The sequence below is a fragment of the Gracilinanus agilis genome, chromosome 3 (assembly GCF_016433145.1).
Source record: "Gracilinanus agilis isolate LMUSP501 chromosome 3, AgileGrace, whole genome shotgun sequence".
NCBI lineage: Eukaryota > Metazoa > Chordata > Mammalia > Didelphimorphia > Didelphidae > Gracilinanus > Gracilinanus agilis.
Window position 1 is genome coordinate 111,175,579 of NC_058132.1, and position 21,726 is coordinate 111,197,304.

Here is a 21,726-nt window from a genome sequence, read left to right on the forward strand (position 1 = left end):
GTCCCCTCTCCCTTCCATGCCCTCTTTGTGTGTAATAGAATATTCTATTTTCTTATTCGCTCAAGTTTCTCTTGGTGACCCCTGCTATTCTCCCCCTTTTTCCCATCCCCCATGCCATCTTAGATTATTTAGTGTTCCACCCTCACCCTGTTAATTATTCTTCTGATTACTATAATAGTGAATATTATAATAGTGAATAGAGTTCACTACAGAGAATTAAACATAACATTTCTCTACATAGGAATACAGATAATTAGATCTCACTGAGGCCCTTAAAAAGGCAAATTTAAAAATTATAAGTTTTCTTTCTTTCCCCTCTGTATCATATTTACCTTTTCAGGTTTCTCTCGATTTTTGTGGTTGGATATCAAACTTTCCATTTAGCCCTGGTCTTTTCTGTGCAAATACCTGGAATTCTTCAATTTTGTTGAATGCCCATACTTTCCCTTGGAAATATATAGTCAATTTTGATGGGTAGTTGATCCGTGGTTGCAGGCCCAGCTCTCTTGCCTTTCTGAATATTGTATTCCACGCCTTGCGGTCTTTTAGTGTTGAGGCTGCCAGATCCTGTGTGATCCTGATTGTTGCTCCTTGATATTTGAATTGTTTCTTTCTGGCTTCTTGTAAGATTTTTTCTTTTGCTTGGAAACTCTTGAATTTTGCAATGATGTTTCTTGGTGTTTTCCTTTCTTGATCAAATGCCGCAGGTGTTCTATGAATCCTTTCAATGTCTATATTGCCTTCTTGTTGTAGGACTTCAGGGCAATTTTGCTGAATTATTTCTGTTAGTATAGAGTCCAGGTTTTTATTAATTTCTGGTTTTTCTGGAAGACCAATTATTCTCAAATTGTCTCTTCTAGACCGGTTTTCTTGGTCTGTCACTCTCTCATTGAGATATTTCATGTTTCCTTCTATTTTTTCAGTCTTTTGGCTTTGTTTTATTTGTTCTTGTTGTCTTGAGAGATCATTAGTTTCTACTTGCTCAATTCTAGCCTTTAGGGATTGATTTTCGGCCATAATCTTCTGGTAATCGGCCATAATCTTTTGGTTTTCGGCCATAATCTTCTTGTTTTCGGCCATAATCTTCTGGTATTCCTTTTCAATCTGGTCATTTCTTGTGTTCAATTTGCTTATCAGTTCATTTGGTTTCTGAGCCTCGCTTTCCAGTTGCAAGATTCTACCTTTTAAGCTGTTATTTTCTTGCCAGATCTCTTCCATTTTCCTCAAAATCTCAGATTTGAACTCTTCCATAGGTTGTGAGGAGTTTTCCTTATTTGGGGAGGGTCTGGATGGTTGTTTGTTCTCCTCCTCTGTTTGCTGGGTTGTCTGGATTTTCTCTGTGTAGAAGCTGTCGAGTGTTAAAGACTTCTTTTTTTTGTTATTATTCTTTCTCTTCTGAATTTCCTGTAACTGGTTAGCCATCATTAGCCCAGCAGCTTCTCAGGTTTATCCTCGCGCTCAGTCCTGAGGTCTGAGTTCTAGTTTTTTCCAAGGTCAGGCCCCCTGGTGGATTCCCTTGCTTGAACCTCTGCAGGAGGTTTCTTTACAAGTCTCAGGGAGCTACTTCCACAGTCGTATACCTGTCTGCACTGGTTCCCCACTTAGGCTTTAGTTCCTGGTTGTGTTTGCCTCTGCTCAGCCGGCACCCACGCCTCTGCTCAGCCGGCACCCAGGCCTCTGCTCAGCCGGCACCCACGCCTCTGCTCAGCCGGCGCTCCGCTCCCAGCGTCCGCTCCCGAGCGCGCGCGCTCAGGTTTCGCGTGCGTTCTTGACTTAATGGGGTCCTAAGTCTTGCTGCTCTCGGGAACAGGTCCCGGAGCTGCTGATGACTCGATGGGTGCCCCAAACTTGCTCTATTTCTTTTTAGCTGGGTTCAGAGCTATAGGTGAGTGTGGAGGGAGTGGGGGTGGGGCGGTTGCTCAGCTCGCGCTTGAGTGAGTGAGAGCCCTTTTTGGCTTGGAAATGTCTCGATTCCACGTACCTTCCACGCTGTGCCCTGTTGTGGGGTTCCTCCGTTCGTCTGGACTTGTTTTTATGTCCCCTTGAGGAGTTTTGTGTGTTTCGGTCAGGAGAGGTTTAGAGCTGCTTCTTACTCTGCCGCCATCTTAACCCGGAACCTGTACGTAATTTTTTAATTTAATATAATAAAAATTATCTATTTTATACCCTAGAATGGTCTCTATCTCTTGTTTAGTCATAAATTCTTGCCTCGTCTATACATCTAATAGGTAAACAATTCCATGCCTCCCTAATTTGCTTAAGATATGACTTTTTATGTTTAAATCATGTGCCCATTTTTACCTTATTTTGGTATACAATGGGTGATGTTGATCTATAACTAGTTTCTATCATACTGAGGAAATTTCTTCAAGAGTTGCCTATACCAATAAAATCACAGGTCTAATACTATTCCCTCCATATCTATATTCATCCATTCATATACATTTTGTGTTCATGCGTGTTTGTGTATATGTATACATCTATAGATATATACACATACAAATGCATATATACATGTGAGTATGTCTAGGCATGTATGTATAGATATATAGATGCACACATATGACCTGGAACCATTGCTTTGAGCTTACATGGTTTCATGTACTAGGTCCAGTCTTGTGGCTTCTTGCTAATTCCCCATTTTTGACTTATGCCTCCAAACAGAGGTTCTACTAGAAGGGTCAGAAAGTGACAATAAGTATCTATGGAATGTCTTCGGCTTCTATGCAAACACCAAAGCTAAAAGCAAATAAACATCAACTCTCAAACATGCCTTATTTAAAAGATAAGACAAAAAATAGAAAGGATGCATTCCAAGATTTTAGTCAAAATAAATCTCCTCCCCTCTCTTATGATCACCACATCCCAGACATTTATAAAACCATCAAGAATTATAATATTGGGGGCAGCTGGGTAGCTCAGTGGAGTGAGAGTCAGGCCTAGAGACAGGAGGTCCTAGGTTCAAACCCGGCCTCAGCCACTTCCCAGCTGTGTGACCCTGGGCAAGTCACTTGACCCCCATTGCCCACCCTTACCAATCTTCCACCTATGAGACAATACACCGAAGTACAAGGGTTTAAAAAAAAAGAATTATAATATTGCCTTAAATTGGCATACTCCTTCCCCAACCCAACTCTACAAGGTAAATAAATCAGGATTGCTACAGGGCCAAGCATCTTTTTTAGCTCCACCTCTCCAGAAAACTTTATATTCTTCTAGCCTTATAATACCCCCTAGGTAGGACTTCCATTAAAGGAAAAGCAATGACATGACTAATCTGCCTCTCTCTCTCTCTAAGACCTTCAGGTCATGAAATGTGCAATGCAATGAAAGCTTCCATCTGGTTGTACTCCTCTACTTGGTGGCTCTGACCTTTGCACTTCTTGTTTGATCCAGAAATTCCTTAATGGAGTCCAGCAAGCTTGGTCCAGAAACTCTTCTGCTGGATCTCTTGCTTCATTGCTACCTTTGTCCATTGCCACCTCTGGTGCCATAGGGATCTATGGTACCCTAAAGGAACCATGTAGCATGAGTTTTCCTCCATGGAGTGGAATGCATGTATATATGACCAACTTCTTTCTGTTTTATCTCCTAACTCTTGCTCTCTACTCTCATTGGCAAGCTTCATACTCCTGAGAACCTAACAAATCTCCCTATTTGATAATATATAGCCCTACTGAAAGCATTGCTCCATACTCCTGAAAATGGAAAGATTTAGTGTTTCTTGAGTTAAGTACCCCAACTCTCTGGAGAGCCCCATGTCTCAGAGAGCAATACTGTCCTCCATACTTATAGTGCTTTCTTGGGTTATGTAGTAGGTTGTTTGGTAATTAGATAAGCAATAACAAAATTTCTTGATAGAGGGAATAGGTGGATAAGAGAGAGGAGTTGAGTAAGTTGGATTTCTTTAAGTCAGAGTGGAATCTTAAAGAGGAATGATGGGAAGAGAATTTTTCCAAGGAGCCTTGAGAAAGGCGGTTGAACCAACGAACACTCTTTGGATAGTGCAGATCAAGGAAGGCTGCCCAAGGAGCTTGCTCTGAGAATTGGAGACAATCTGGTGAATTTATCTTTGAAAAACATCCTAGCAGACAAGAGAATAGTGCTACTGCAGTTCCTCTGTTTCACCAGTAGTGGCAGGAGAGAGTAAAAGCTGAGTGGAGAAGTCTGAAATTCTATCAAGCTGAAATTTTTATCAGAGCAGCAGGAAAGAAGTCTGACTTATTCCTCTCTGTTTATTAAGTTTATATTTTAGTTAAGCATAGAAAGTTGGTTAATTTTGGGGATGAGTCAGTAAGAGTAGCTAGATCAGCCTCGACTTTGGTGAAGGGAGAAGAAAGTCCCTCAAAGATCAGATTTGGGGTTGGGTTTAGTTAAGATAACTTAGAATTAGAGAATTATATTTCCTAAACTTTCCAATTTCAATATCTCCAATTTCCTTTTCCTATCACTGCTCCTATGGAAGTAAATATTATAAAGAAGTTTTTATAGAAGACTTATCTTCAATCAAGTCTCTTCAACTACTGGTTCACACTCAACCACCAAATCAGTTTATAGACTATTATATCTGCAATCTATAACTGTTCAAATCCCCAAAATAATAGTTATAAGGATCATGAGATGAATGGGTTGCTTGGTATGGCAAAGATTAATTTACAAAATGGAAAGCAATGCAATTCCCTAGTGTGGATCAAGGAACTGAAACCAGGTAAAGAGGACCATTGAAAGGTTTAGAGACTGATGAGGTTCCCTCGCTAGGTATTTCTTTGAGAATTTAGAGACATCACACATCAGATATCCTGCATATTGCAGCCCCTGTGTTGTGTTCCTGTCTGAAGGCACTAATCAGTCAGTACTTTACCCTCAAGAGTCCACAGTATCAAGCAATATGTTTCCAGGACTGAGGTCATCACAGCCTGTAGATACCCTTACAACCAACTGTCTTTGTTGAAGTTATATTCCAACTTCTGAAGGTCAGTTAACCAAGAATTTAATAGGGTTATTACTCCCACCGATACCTATTTTTTCCAAGGCCCTTCAACACACAATAATATAATTTACTTTAGAACAGCTATAAAAGAACCAAATTTTTTATACTATTAACAAGATTTATACTGAGTAGAATATAGCTAAAAGACTAAACCTGTATAATTTTTTTTAATTATTGTATTCTAAATCTGAAACTTTAGTGTAGCCCAGATTTTTTAAGTGAATCTCTGCAAAGCTAGTATAAGTATTCTTAGTTTGATCCAATTCTTTTTTTATTTTATTTTTTCAGATAAAGAAATCAAAACTATCAATAAGCATATGAGAAAGTGTTCTAAATCTCTAATAATTAAAGAAATGCAAATCAAAACAACTGTGAGGTATCACCTCATACCCAGCAGATTGGCTAAAATGACAGCAGGGGAGAGTAATGAATGTTGAAGGGGATGTGGCAAAATTGGGACGTTAATGCATTGCTGGTGGAATTGTGAATTGATCCAAACATTCTGGATGGCAATTTGGAACTATGCCCAAAGAGCATTAAAAGAATGCCTGCCCTTTGATCCAGCCACACCATTGCTGGATTTGTACCCCAAAGAGATCATAGGGAAAAAGACTTGTACAAAAATATTTATAGCTGCGCTCTTTGTGGTGGCAAAAAACTGGAAAATGAGGCTATGCCCATCAATTGGGGAATGGCTGAACAAATTGTGGTATATGCTGGTGATGGAATACTATTGTGCTCAAAGGAATAATGAACTGGAAGAATTCCATGTGAACTGGAATGACCTCCAGGAATTGATGCAGAGCGAAAGGAGCAGAGCCAGAAGAACGTTGTACACAGACTGATACACTGTGGTACAATCAAATGTAATGGATTTCTCTACTAGCAGCAATGCAATGACCCAGGACAATTCTAAGGGACTTATGGAAAAGAATGCTATCCACATTTAGAGGAAGAACTACAGGAGTGGAAACACAGAAGAAAAACAACTGCTTGAATACATGGGTTGATGCAGACGTGATTTGGGATGTAGACACTTAATGACCACCCTAGAACAATTATCAATAATATGGAAATAGGTCTTGATCTACCATCCAGGAAGAAACCAGTGGAAATGTGCATTGGCTACTGGGGGGTTAGGGGGTTGAGCAGAGAGAAAGCAAGAACATGAATCATGTAACCATGGAAAAATTTTTCTAAAAAAAAAACAAATGCAAAAAAAAAAAATGTTGTTATTGCTTTCCATCTCCAAGAGCAGGGAGGGAAGGGAGAGAGGGAGACAATTTAGAACTTATAATTTTGGGAAATGCATGTTGAAAATTGTTATTCCATGTAATTGGGGAAATAAAATATCTTTGAATAAAAATATTATGCATATAATAAAATATCTTTGAGTAAAAAATGAAAATATTTCCCCCAACTACATTTCTGAAATTATAAGATCCAAACTGTGTTCCTGCCTTCCTTTCCTCTCCCTCCCAGAGATGATAAGCAATTTGATCTGGGTTATACATATATTATCATGCAAAATTCACTTCTGTATTGGTCATTGTTGTAAGTAAATACTCATATATAAAACCAAACCCCCCAAATAAAAACACAAATAAAAACAAAAGTGAAAAATAGTATGTTTTGATCTGCCCTCCAATTCCAATAGTTCTTTCTCTGGAAGTGGATAGCATGCTTTGTTATAAATCCTTTAATTGTCCTGGATCATTGTATTTCTAATAGTAGCTAAGTCTTTCACAGTTGATCATTGTACAGTATTGTCATTACTGTGTACAAGATTCTGCTTATTTCACTTTGCATCAGTTCCTCTTGGTCTTTCCAGCTTTTTCTGAAATCATTCTGTTCATTTCTTATAGCACAATAGTATTCCATCCACAATTTGTTCAGTCATTCCTCAGTTGATGGACATCCCCTTAATTTCCAATTCTTTGTCACCACAAAAAGAGCTACTATAAATATTTTTGTAAAAGTAGATCCTACCCCTCCACCCCCCACATTTTTTATCTCTTTGTGATACAGACTCAGTAGGAGGATTACAGGCTCAAAGGGTAGAGCCAATTCTTTCTATAAATAATTTGTAAACATCTAAAGTCCTGGCAATGTCTGATGTACCAGCCAGTACTAGTACTTCAAAGGCTAAAAATTAATATTATAATGGGAGACCTCTTATAAGTGTACCTCCCTTTTTTCAAAGTCAGCATTTCTCTTAATATGGAATTTCATGTATTTTGCTCTCATTTTGGTGTCTTTACTTCCTTTGCTAGCACCAAGGTATCAAGAGATGGAGCATGGAAGAAGTTTATTAAATACAACAGGCAATTAAAAAAGGAACCCACAGACTATTAAGGGAACTTTTCCCTGTGTTGAACTCTCCCTTTCCATTCTCTGACATCACTCTGGAATCATGATGCCACCTTGAAGTTGAGACTGCACAACTGGGGGACAACAACTTTAAAACTCCTCTAAATTAGCAAATATTTGCCCTCCTTGCCAAGGAAGGATATATAACAGCCAAGGGCCTCAATGGTTTCTAGAATACAAATTCTTTTATAAAATCTTAATGAAAAGGATAGTGGATATTTATGAACAGAATTACCCCCTAAAGCAGCAAGGGAAAGGATGTAGTGATAAAAGAATAGTACACCTGGCAGATCTCTCAGAAAGGAAAGATTTTTTTCCCCAATTTGTTGCTTCCCTTCTAATTTTGGTTGCATTGGTTTTGTTTGTACAAAACCTTTTTAATATAATATAATAAAAATTATTCATTTTACATTTTGTAATATTCTCTATCTCTTACTTGGTCTTAAATTCTTTCCTTTCTGAGAGATCTGCCAGGTATACTATTCTAGGTTCACAGAATTTATATATAATTTCCCTCTTTATATTTAAGCTTTTACCCATTCTGAATTTATCTTGGGTATAGGGTGTGAGATGTTGAACTAAACCTATTCTCTCCTGTGATATTGGAAATTTGGGGGTCTTAATATTGAGATCCTTGATATAAACTTCTTGTGGACATTCAGGAGACTTGAAAACTACATTTCCCATGATTCCTCTTATGTAATACAGGTGGCAGGAAGTGTGATTATGTAGACAGAAGTATAAAGACTCAGAACTTGATTGGGATGCTCTCTTTCCTAGGAAGCAGCCAGGGGGAAGGCATGGTGGGGCATTTGAATTAGATCTTAGGAGGCATATGGTTTTTTAATTATCAAAATGGCTCTAAATAAAAACCTAATATTTTAAAATATATCCTTTTATATCAATTTTATTTGTAACAGTTATGGCAACCACTTTTGAAACATAACTCTCAATTTTTCAGATAGCCTACCAAGCCATGCAACTTTTGCCATGATTTTTTATGCAGGCAGAACTCTGAGACACCTCCTGATCCTCTCTGGAGCCTCAGACCTGCTCTTGTGCTATTTTTGCCCACTCTGCTCAGTTCTTTTGAGCAACCTTCTACAAGGGGAAAGTTTTTGGTTTTGTTATTTCTCTTCTCCCCATTCTCCCCAGCCACGTGGTTGCTTTTCAGGGAAAGGGGAAAGTGGCTTTGAACACCATGTTTTTGCTGATAGCAGCAGTTTGTTTTTGCCTGCCAATCATTATCCCAATTACCTTGGAAGCTGCTTCAGCCAGTTTAGGCCCCACCCAACTGATTTTCCCCTTGGGGAGAAGCCACTTCTGGCTTCTGACCTTGCCCCCCAAATGCCAGACTTAGCTGGTCCCAGTGCTGATCCCAGTTCCTGCTGAGCCATTCCAATGCGGATGCCTGCTGCTGCCTCTGCTGCCCACCCCCAATCCCCCGCCTGCTGCTGCTACTGACCCAGTCACCACCCGGAGCTCCTCTGAGGACACCAACCGCTGCTTAAGACTTGGGAAGTAAAAACAAAACCCTCTTTCTCATTGCACACACCTGGGATTTTCCCAGGTGTGTTATTCATAGACATTAATGACTTTTAACCTGAAAAAAAGCTTCTCTAGCTACCTTCCTCCTCCCATGAGCCCTCAATGTGGTTCTTCTAAAACAGGGGTCGGCAACATATGGCTCTTTCTTCAGGAGCCATAAAGCCAATTTTCTTCAGGTGCCGTTACAGGAGCGTGCACTGTTATAGGAGTGCGCACTGTGAGCACTGTATGGCTCTCATGAAATTACATTTTGAAAAATGTGGTGTTTATGGCTCTCATGGCGAAAAAGGTTGCCAACCCCTGTTCTAAAACCTGACCTAGCTCCCCCTCCACAACCTTTGCTCCACATGGGATTCCCAACCTGCAGGTTTTCCAGTCCTTACCCCAAATTGGCTTCCATGCTCTGCTCTGGGGGAGGGGACTGAGTTAGCAGGTGGACCCTAGCAGACCCCACTTCTGGGATGTTCTTTTTCTTCCTACCATTCCTTGTGATTATCTTGCCTGAAACTCAAGGGAGGGATTCACACACACACACACACACACACACACACACACACACACACACACGGCCTGCCCAAGACTCTGAACTATATGACCCTTATGGAGTCATGCACATTGTACTCAGTACATAAACTTGAATTGGACTAGAGGTGGATTTTAAACCTCAGACTGCATGGGTTTTTTAAAAGTCTCTGTATCTTATTGTATTTTCCTGATTGTTGTTTTGTTGATTTTTATGTTACACTGGATCATTTAAGCTAATGAAGTTTTGGCTGCTAGATTAATTCTGTTTATGATTTTATTATAACTCCCAAATAGTGAATAAATCTATTAGAATTGGTAAAAAGGGTTTTTTGACTGCATTGCTTGTAATCTGTTCCTTATATTGTATTTCCTGATTTCTTTAAGGTTTCAATTTTTTTGTTTACCCGTATTAATCTAATTCTGTTATCTGTACCATTTATGAACATCTTAAACATTTTTTAGTTGTAAAAAGCCCATAAGACTTATTTATACTGCATTTGTCATTTCAACTATAGGATCACATGCCTTAAGTTTTTATTCAATCTTGATGATTGTATATAACCTTGAAGAAGACTATGATGCCTTGAGAATTTAAATTATAATTTTATAAAGGGTCTTTAGAATTGATTTTAGATGCCTAGTACCCTTCTGGATGAATGATAAGGTTTTATATATTTATTATAAAGAATGTTATCTTAAAGGGTTAGAGGAAACAAATGGAGTTTCCTGCCCAAGCTTTTGTATATTATACAGGAAGCCAGGAGAGCTCCTGTATGCTTGATGTTTTGTCTCTTTGTTTTGATTTGCTTTCCCATTAGAAGGACTAGAATTCCTGAGGATAACTTAGACCCAAAAGGTTTTTATAATCATATTTTTTTAGGCTCTGTCCCGCAATTGCTACAGAGGTAGTAATAGAGTTTGTTAAGAAAATATCTCAGCCAAGGCTGAATGATTTTTATACCTGTTGAATTTGTGACAAGTATAAAATTTTTAAACATCATAATAATTGGTTACAATAATGGGTTTGTTTGCTATTGTCTTTAAATGTGTTATTGGAAATTATGATACTTTATTTGAATGTGTATTATGAATCTGCTATTTTGTAAAAACCATTGACACTCACAGTTCATACAAAAGCTTAACAGGAAATGGATCTCATTTTTGGGTGAAAAACCTTTCACTAATTCTAAGCTCTCTCTATATATATGTATATATTTTTTGATTTTTAAAACATTCTTTTATTATTTTTCCTTGTAAGTGCAATACAATTTGTTTTTTTCTTTCTCATTTTTATACTTGAAAATATTGTATTTTTCCCTGAATTTTTAAATTTTCTTATTGCTTTTCCTTTTAATTTTTTAGTAGAGTAATTGACTCTTTTTCCTTTTTCTCATTTTCTCATACTGAAAGTACATATAATCAATGTTAATCCTTTTTTGATTTTACAGTAATATAACTTTAATATAAATATATATTTGCTATAATATTAATGCATACCCAAAAAGCCTTAGACTATGGCAACCTGCCAATTATTGGTAAATATTATGGGACTGTGATTAATGTCTTTCTGTCTGATTCCAGGAGAAAGGAGCAAAAGAGCCATAAGGTCATGGAGACCAACTGAGAATCTGCAAAGTGCCAGGGAGCAAAAGGTCATACAGACCATGGATCAAGGAAGTTTCTATGCCAATACTGAAGGGCTTTCAACTAGTGTTTGAGGTTGGGGTTGCAGCTTTTCTGACATATGTTAGAGGCCAGACTTCCCCAGAGCTTCATTCCTAGTCAAGCAACTAAGATTGTCTATCATTATGGCTCATCCCTGAGAAGGTGCAGGCTAATCAGACAAGGGAAAGACACTTCCTTTGCACACATATTTGGTCCTGTTATTTTTCTTATATATAGAATGGCAATTTTCTGTAGTCTTGGCTCCTGAATGGGTAATTTCAAACTGCTTAAATCACTTTAATTGGGCCTTTATTCAAGGACCTATTATAAGTTTATTTTTCCTTACATGTTTTGCACATAAGACTTTGACATTTTACATTTCATTCACAAGTTAATTTTTTCTCTTTTATTTGGATTTTATTTTTATTTTTTTATTTCTTTTGCCAATTGATTTCATACAACCTTGTGACTCAGCCATGTATCCTTAGCTGACCTGGGTACTCTCTTCAGGGGAAAATGTGTGATTCATTCTCCTCAGGGGTGTGTGTAAGTTTTATAATCATAATGTCTGTATTATAATCTATAATGTAAAATTTTAATTCTTTTGAGAGTAATTTCAGAGGGGAATGTAAAATTCTCCTCAGAAGGGGATGTATGTTTTATAATCTATAATGTAAAGTTTAAATTCTTTGAGAGTAATTTTAGGATAAGAAATTTGCCATCTCTCCAGAATCCAGACAAAGAACCTGTTTGGAGAAGACACCTTGAAGATGCCTAAAGAATCTTCACTGGATCATGAAGATCCAAATGAACTTTGGGGTGCAATTGATTGAACTATGAGGAGTTGAATGCATGTGTTTTGAATACATTCTTATGTCAAAGGGGACTGCCCCAATTGGCACTTTGTCAATGCAGCTAGCAACCATTGGATCATTATTTTTATCCTCTTTTTTTCCAAATTTCTGTAATTTAAAAGTTAGTTATGTTTACAAGAGCATTCAAGGAGACCAGTCTCTCACCACTCTTCAGGGGGAAATGTGATATTGGAAATTTGGGGGTCTTAATATTGAGATCCATAATATAAACTTCCTGTGGATATTTAGGGGACTTGAAAACTACATTTGCCGTGATTCCTCTTACATAATATGGTGGCAGGAAGTGTGATTACATAGACAGAGGTATAAAGACTCAGAACTTAATTGGGACCCTTTCTTTCCTAGGAAGCAGCCAGGGGGAAGGTATGGTGGGGCATTTGAATTAGATCTTAGCAAGCACATGGTTTTTTTAATTATCAAAATGGCTCTAAATAAAAGCCTAATATTTTTAAATGTATCCTTTTATATAAATTTTATTTGTAACACTCCCAACTGTTTTCCAATTGTCCCAGCAATTTTTGTCAAATAGTGGGTTTTTGTCCCAAGCACTGGGATCTGTGGGTTTATCACATACTATCTTGCTAAGGTAATTTACTATAAGTCCATTCCATTGATCCTCCCTTCTATCTCTTAGCTAGCACCATATTGTTTTGATGATCACTGCTTTATAATACAGTTTAAGATCTGGTACTGCTGGGCCCCATCTTTCACATTTTTTTCATTATTTCCCTTCATATTCTTGATCTTTTGTTCTTCCAAATGAACTTTGTTATAATTTTTTCTAATTAAATAAAAAATTTTCTTGGAAGTTTGATAGGTATGACATTGAATAAGTAAATTAATTTGGTTAGGATTGACATTTTTATTAGCTTGTCCTACCCATGAGCAACTAATGTTTTTTCCAATTATTTAGATCTAGTTTTAATTGTGTGGAAAGTGTTTTGTAGTTGTGTTGATATAATTCCTGAATTTGTCTTGGCAAATAGATTCCTAAATATTTTATATTGCCTAGGGTGACTTTAAGTGGAATTTATTTTTCTAATTCTTGCTGCTGAGTTGTGTTTGAAATATATAGAAATGCTAATGATTTATGTGGGTTTATTTTATATCCTGCAACTTTGGTAAAGTTATTATTTCCACTAGCTTTTTAGTTGATTCTCTAGGATTCTTTAAGTAGACTATCATGTCATCTGCAAAGAGCGATAGTTTAGTTTTCTCATTGCCTGCTTTAATTCCTTTAATTTCTTTTTCTTCTCTAATTGCTACCACTAGCATTTCTAGTACAATATTAAATAATAATGGTGATAATGGGCACCCCTGTTTCAGTAATTGTTTCTTTGATTTATTATTTGACCCACCAGGTTTTTTTACGCTCCCTTCCTTATTTTTATTATTATTTTTAAACCCTTCCCCTGTGTCTGAGAATTGATAATAAGTATTAATTTCAAAGCAGAAGAGCAGTAAAGGGCTAGGCAGTGGAGATTAAGTGACTTGTCTAGGGACACACAGCCAAGATGTGTCTGAGGTCAGATTTGAACCCAGGACCTTCCAACTCCAGACTTGGCTCTCTCTCCACTTGGCCACCTAGCTGTCCCCTTTCCTTCCTTATTTTTAGATCTTTATTCTGTGGAGTGATTATGTCACATTAGAGATGGGGATTGTTTTCAGGCGATCATATTGAGAATACTTAAAGAAGGCTCTTTTTAAGCCAGTTCCTGAATGCAGTAACTGAATGCAGCCTAGGTCTCCTTGGCAATTAATCACTGCAGGTAATTCGACCCACCAGTTTTGAAAATTAGATTATTTAGTTTTCAATTAATTTTAAATCTGTCTTTTAAAATATTAGGATATTCTTGAAGGTTGGTGTTAGGAATGATAAGATACCAAGGTTTAGTTGGTATCTTGGTACTCCACAGAAAAAAGCATTCTCTGAGTGACCAGTGTGCTAAGACCACCAGACAGAGTTCAGAACAGGACAGGGGTTTATTTTAAAACACAGTTTGATGCAGGGGAGGATTAATGAAGTACAATACCCTAACACTGATGGGTCTAGCTAAATTTCCCATCTTCTATGATCCTCACATGAGGGTATATTCATTTTCCTTCCAAATTCCCTAGGCCTAACACTGTCTGTCTAAATTTCCCCAAGCTATCTGACTACCTGACTAATAATCCTCCCAAATTACTTTGGTAAGATATATCATTCTTCAGAGTAGTTTTGGTTGAATCCTTTATGATAGGGTTCAACCCTAGCAGGGTTAGGCCCAAGAGGGCTTCAACCTTCTCACCACTGACAGGTATACTGTTTAGCTGGCACAGATTTTTAAATCAGCTGGGAACACTCTCTTAGAAGGCAAGAAACACTTTTAGATATATATGACTAAAAGATTTCTCCAAACAGAAACACACAAGTGAGTAGCTTTGGTTCCAGGGGATTGGGAACAAACCAAACCTCCTCAGCTCCCAGAGAAAGAAAACAGGAAGTTTTAGCTTTAGGCCTTTTCCCCAACAAGAAGTCCAAAAAGCCCCCAGCAAGCATTGGTGTCCACCTTTATCTATCTCCAACATTCAAGAATTCACATTCCCAATTCCACTGCGTGCAGTCTGATCCATTACACTTTTCTCTTTGCAAACTTCTATTTGCAACCCATTTCTGCTCTTCCCTCATTTCACTTTCCATAAGCCCTTATTGATTGTGATTTTTATTGCATTGTCATCTGAAAAAAATTGCATTTATTATTTCTGCTTTCCTACAATTGTTCGCAATGTTTTTATGCCCTAGTACATAGTCAATCTTTGTATACATGCCATGTGCTACTGAGAAGAAGGTATATTCCTATTTATCTCTGTTTATTTTTCTCCAGATATATATTAGTTCTAATTTTTCTAACACTTCATTCACTTCCCTTTCTTTCTTATTTATTTTTTGGTTTGATTTATCTAATTCTGATAGGGGAAGGTTGAGATCCCTCACTAGTATGGTTTAGCATCAGTCATTTTAGAGAATGCAGTTATGGTCAAATGGTGAGGTTAGAAACCAGGTGGAAAAGGATTCAGAAGTATATGAGAATTAAGGAAGTAGAGGAAAAGCACATAATTGGTTTTTTCCAGGAATTTGGTTGTGAAAAGGAAGAGAGAGAGAGAAGATGATAGCATATGGCCATGGCAAATAAAATCTTTCTCTTGGAAAATGCTTCAAATCTCTTACTCTTGGTATAGTCCACTGGAGCTTATTTCCTTGTATTTGGGCTTTGAGGTAATTTGCACTCCACAGTAAGGCACTAGAATATTACCCTTGTGGAGGTATTTAATGAAAAAGACATCATGCCCTTAAGGTGAGTATTATCAAAATACATCCAATGAAGACTAATCTAAAAATGAGTTTCCAAAGCATTAACAAGTTCCTTTACAATTTTGAATTTAACTGTTTACTAATCCAGGTTAAAAAAAATATATAGCTATCTTCATTATCTTCAAGGGATTAACAAAACAGGAAGCATGAATAATGCTTAAATATTAGAGGTAGTATAGAGTGGGTAGAGTGTCTGACAGTTAGGAAAGACCTGAGTTCAAATATCTTCCCAGACACATAATATCTATGGACAAGTCAATCTTTATGCTTCAGTTTCCTTATCTGTAAAATGAAGAAGTTTGATTGAATTGGCCTCCTTGATCTTTTTCAGCTCTATATCTCTGACCTTAAGGAATGATAACTAAAAACAACTTGAATTTAATTTTGTGACACAAAGTTAGACATAGAAAATTTACTGAAACACAGAATTACACACATCTTTTTATGCCCATTTTCAACCCCTCTCTATCAGTTACTTGGTCCCAAGTCAGGAGCATAATAAGAGAAGAAAAGGCCATTCCTGAATTAGATGGGCACCTGGGGTAGAAAGTTCATTCAGGTCACTACAAATGATCTTATGATCCTATTTCCAATTAATCTACTCAATTTCTCCAATTCCATTTCATGTATCAGATCTGACACAACTCAAAATGTTCCCAAAGATAAACCTTAAATACATTGTACAGAAAGTCAAGAGGTTTATAACTTTCACTTTATCAAAAATTCCATAAATCATTTAGGGCATTGCTAGATTCCTTCATGCTGCATATAGTTTGGAGCAGATGAAGTCTATGTGTAGCCCTGCTATTTTTACCTAAAAAGATATGCCCAAGCTTGATATCCGCTCTTGGTTTCCCCATGCCTCAAATTCATGGCTTTGTCACCAGGGTTTGGAGAAGGTTGGGGATGTATAAAACAAGGTAGAGTCTAACTCAAGGTTTTAAGAGAAGGAAAATTTTCTAATTTTGTGGTCATACCTGTATATTGTACAGATCATTTGTACAAAAATATTTAGAGTAGCTCTCTTTGTGGTGGCAAAGAATTGGAAATTGAGGGATTGTCCATCAGCTGGGAAATGTCTGTACAAGTTGTGATATATGATTGTAATTCAATACCATTGTACTATTAGAAATGATGAGCAGGATGATTTTGGAAAAACCTGGAAATTCTTATGTGAACTGATGCAAAGTGAAGTGAGCAGAACCATAAGAACTTTGTACACAATCACAGCAATATTTTTGATGAACCTAGTCATTCTCAGTAATACGTGATGACAATCCCAGAGACTCATGATGAAAAATGCCATCTGCTTTCAGAGAAAGAACTGATAGAGCTTGAATGCAGAGACCAAAACATACTATATTTCTTTTTGTTGTTGTTGTTTGTTTAAGATCTCTTTCACAAAATGATCAATATGTAAAGATGTTTTATTTGATTGCATATATAAAATCCATATCAGATTGCTTACTATCTCAGGAAAGGGGAAGGAGATGGGAGGGCAAAAAAAATTTAAATAAATATTTTAAATTATTTTACATGTAATTGAGGAAAATAACATATTTTTTTAAAAAAATTGATAGAACTTAGCGTTGTTTAACAAAGAGAAAACAATTTGTGAAAAGAGCACTTGGTGTCAAAAGACTTAGATTCAACACTTGTCTCTACCTCTTCCTAGCTATGTACCTTTTGGCAAGACATGCCCTCTGAATGTTGGTTTCCTCATTTGTGAAATGGCAGTACTGATAATATAGCAGCTCATTTCATAGTTGTTGTGAAGACCAAATGAGAGGTTGCTTTTTAATCACAAAGCACTACATAAATATAGATTATTATTAAGATATAGATATTCTTTCTTTCTCCTCCTTTTGGGGTAGGTTGAACTTCATAAGAAAGAAGTAGCAGAATTGGAAGCTTCTGTTCACCATCTAGAAGAAGAAAACTTATTGCTTTTAAGTCAACTATTCAATTGCAAACTTGTAGATCTCAAAATACCCAGGTGAGGGTCATTAATACATTTAGAAATGGCATTTTGCTCATTTAAATTGTGAAAGTTAAGTTAGTCTATTTAAGTGCTTAAGTCTATCCAGAGTTCAATAGACAAATGGAAGGAGAGGGCTACTGCTGTTGCTATTATAAAAATATTTTTGCATGGCAAGTAGAGGATAATATTGATTTACCAAGAGTAGAATAAGGGCTTTGGGAAGATTTTCTACTTATGCTGATAAATCTGAACTCTTTTTCCTGGTTCTCCTTTAGAATAAAAACACTTACTTGCAAGACTGCTGGACTCTGTTTAGCCTGTGGTCCTGAAATAGTGTAAAACTAAATAACTCATGTGTGTATCAGACTCATGACCTTGGCTTCAATTGCACTGTGCTCTAAGATGAACCAGACAGATAACTGGCACAATGCACAATTTGGTGAAATATTATCAGGGTTAGTGTCAGAGCCAGTAGTTATTTTAGATTTTATGAAAAGGTTAGCATTTAGCAAAATTGCTGGAAAGGCATTTTATGGAAAGAGTTCATTGAATCTCTATTCCACAGGATCTTAGGAGGATCCTGCTAATATGGGTCATAAAACTATTTGCTTTGCCTGAGGATTAGGAATAGAGTCAAAGCAAACATTCCAGAATTTTTAAAAATTATTTTTTTTAAACTATGCTTGACTTTGAACATTCTATTTATGTTGGTAACAAAACAGTCCCTTATTGCATCCTGGAAAAGGGGCTAAATAGTAGAAAATTTAGAATTCAGAATTATATTGACAAAATGAAATAAAAATAGTTTATTAGTCATATGTTTTTATAAAGGTAGTGGGAAAAGCAAATTAAACAAATACAATATGGATTGTTGTGAGTATAAAATGATAGAAATAAGAGTTCATAACAGGCAAAGCATTCTATATGAATTTTCAGTATGTGAAAAGTCAGTAGGAAAATAGGGATACAGGCATAAAGACATGTTAGGGCCATTTGGAGAGTTTGTACCTGAGTACTTTGTCCTATTACAATGCAATATCCTTTAAGGTTAAGCTCAAGAGGCACCTTTTTTCCATGATGCCTTCTCTGCCACAGCTGGAAATGATCATTCAAACTCATAATACTTTGCTTGTATTTCTCATATATTTTAATACCTCAGTAATGAAGATGATAACAAAAATAATTTATAAAGCACTTTTCTCATAACCATGTGAGTTATATATTGCAAGTATCATCATCCCCATTTAATGGTTCCATGATACTTGAATTGTTTATTTCTGGCTGCTTGAAGTATTTTTTCTTTAACCTGGGAAGTCTGGAATTTGACAATAATAATTTCTAGGAGTTCTTATTTTGGGATCTCAGGCTGTAATTAGTGGATTCTTTCAATTTCTATTTTACTTTCTGGATCTAAGATAGCAAGTAATTTTCCTTCATGGTTTCTTGAACTATGATTTCTAAGTTCTTTCTTTGGTCATGGCTTTGTTGTCATAATAATTCTTAAATTATCTCTCACCTTGATCATTTTTCCAGGTTAATTGTTTTTCCTATGAAATATGTCATATTTTATTCTATTTTTTTCATCCTTTTAATTTTGTGTTATTGTTTCTTGATGCCCCATAGCTTCCACTTGCCCAATTCTAAATTTTAATGAATTATTTTCCTTAGTGAGATTTTTTTCCATTTAATCAATTTTGCTTTATAAAGAGTGAACTTTTTAATCACCTTTTCCACTTGGCCAAGTCTTATTTTTAAGGTGTTCTCTTAAAATATTTTTAGGGCCTCTTTTATCAAGCTGTTAATTCTCTCTTCATAATTTTCTTGCATCATTCTCATTTTTTCTCCTACTTTTCCTCCACCACTCTTATCTCTTTTTTTAAAACTCTTCCAGGTATTCTTATTGGGTTTGGTCCAATTAGCATTTTTCTTTGAGGGTTTTTGGGTAGCTATTTTTACATTATCTTCTGAATTTGTTTCTTGATCTTCCTTGTTACTGCACCAGCTTTTTATAGTGAGTTTCTTTTTCTGTTGTTTGCTCATTTTTCTAGCCTATTTCTTGACTTTGAGCTTCGTGTTAAAATTGGATTCTATTTACTTTTGGACAGGGAGGCACTATTACAAACTTCAGGCCTTTTTGTGCTGCTATTTTCAGAGCAAATTCTGAAGGACTACAAGTTTTTGGTGCTTCTAAGGTAGTGTGATCCTGGAAGAAGTATGGTCACTGTTTTCTTGTTCTGTCCTCTGGTCTTGCCTCAGGAAGGGCCCATTATCCCCTGAAGCTTAGTGGTTGCCCCTAATCTGCCATTTTGACTCTGCCCCATCTCCTTAAGCCTTACAAAATATAGCTCTGTCTTAAATGATCATGTATAGGCTTTTCTGTTTAAATCTTATGTCTTTCAGTAAGTTTCCTGAAGGCAGGGATTTTTTTTTCATTTTAAAATTTTATTCCCAGGGGGCAGCTGGGTAACTCAGTGGATTGAGATCCAGGCCTACAGATGGGAGGTCCTAGATTCAAATCTGGCCACAGACATTTCCTAGCTATGTGACCCTGGGCAAGTCACTTAACCCCCGTTGCCTAGCCCTTACCATGCTTCTGCCTTAGAACCAATACATAGTATTGATTCTAAGGTGGAAGGTAAGAGTTTAAAAAAATTATTCCCCAAACCTGGCACACTATTTTACACATTGTGAACACTCATTACATGCTTGCTAGTTTTAACCAAATTGGTTTGGATTGGATTGCAATATTTTAATTTATATTATTTCTTTCTTGTGCTTAGAAACTAGGTATACAAAGACAAAAAAACAAAACAAAACAAAATTCTTGACCTCAAGGAGCTTCTATTCTATGGAATAGGGTGTGGAAATTAAAATTAATATGCAAAATACTAAATATTATATTTATAAATATTTTATTGATAATAAACTAACAAAAGAGACTAACTAAAAGGTACTACCAGCTCACTCCCACGAACCAAAGAGAAAGAAGGAGGAGTTATAGCCAGCTATAAAACAGTAACATGACCACACAAATGTGGAGACGCAGGAGAGATTAAAGGGAATTTTGGGAAAACTAAGGGACTTATGGGGGATGAAGTCCAAGGTTCAAAATTTCCTTTTATACAGGAAGGGAATATGAAATTTCAGTAATTTGACTTTGTTCTAACCTTTTTATTTGTCAATTAGTCTTTTTTTAAAAATAGCTCTTGGGTTTAGCTTTTAATTGTTTTCTTATTTTCAATTACATTAAATATCCGCTCTAATCTTGATTTTTTTCCCTAATTTTCTATGTTAGTTTTTATGTTCTGACTCAGTTACCTTTCTCTTTACATATATATATGTATATATATACATATATATATATATATATATATGAGGTAAGAATTTCCATTTAGGTACTCCTCTCATTGTATATTGCTGATTTTGATATACATATGAAATTTTTGTTTTTATATTATCTGATGTGATCTATTATTTTCATCAAAATGGAAATTAGCAAAAGATTGATTTTGGGGGGAGTTCTGCTGTAGAATTGAGTGCAAATTTCAGGATTTTCTTAGAGTAAGTATGTAGGAGATGGGTATTCTGTCTCCTATGTTGATAGTGGTCTTGGCAGAAAGTCCCTGGTGTTTCTATTTATTGTTATTGTTGCTGTTTTGGCGTATGAAGAAGCTGACTCCATTTGGTGTTCTCACTTGAACATTTTAGATCAATTTGTCTCCTTATTTTTAATTCTGCTTGCAGTGATCCTGGATTGGGACCTAAATTCGTCTTTAGTTGTTATAGGAAGCTCCTTCCTTTTCAATTCCTTCTCCAATCTGTCCTTCACATGACTACCAGTGTAATCTTCCTCTGCTCCAAGTTCCATAATCATAACACTAAAGATTTTACTCTTCCACTCAAAAACCTGCAATGACTCTACAGGCCAAATAACACATGAATTCCTGATACTGAAACTCTATAATGTGGTTTGATATTACCTTGATAGGTTTTCCTTGGCATATTTGCCTTCATATATTGTTTCTTATAGTCAAACTACATTCCTCCATATGCTTTATTTTTGTCCTTCCTTGTTGTATCTCTGAGACTTTGTTCTTTCCATCTCATTTCTTTAAGGGATAGTCCCTCTATTAAATTCCATTATTTCCTTCTACATCCAACTTAGATGTCTCTTCTTCCATGAAGTCTTTCTCTTCTCAGTGTAAAAGTATTTCCCTCTTTATATTTCCTTTCTCTAACATTTAATATATTCTCCCTTACATTATATTTTTGTGTATGTGTTTTCACCTTATAAACTCCTTGAGTGAAAGGTCTGTGGTATATTTTTTTATTTCCATTGGCAAGAACATATATATATATATATATATATTATATATATATATATATAATATATATATTATATATATATAGTAGATCCTTA

General features: G+C 36.2%; 1 protein-coding gene across 1 annotated transcript in view; it reads left to right on the forward strand.

Moving 5' to 3' along the window:
* Window positions 1–21,726, forward strand: part of CCDC83 (coiled-coil domain containing 83) — a 68,996-nt gene that overhangs the window by 38,798 nt on the left and 8,472 nt on the right. Inside the window, exon 7 of the mRNA XM_044666018.1 lies at window positions 17,200–17,321. Coding sequence (XP_044521953.1) covers window positions 17,200–17,321 — 122 coding nt within the window. The remainder of the gene's footprint in view (window positions 1–17,199; window positions 17,322–21,726) is intronic.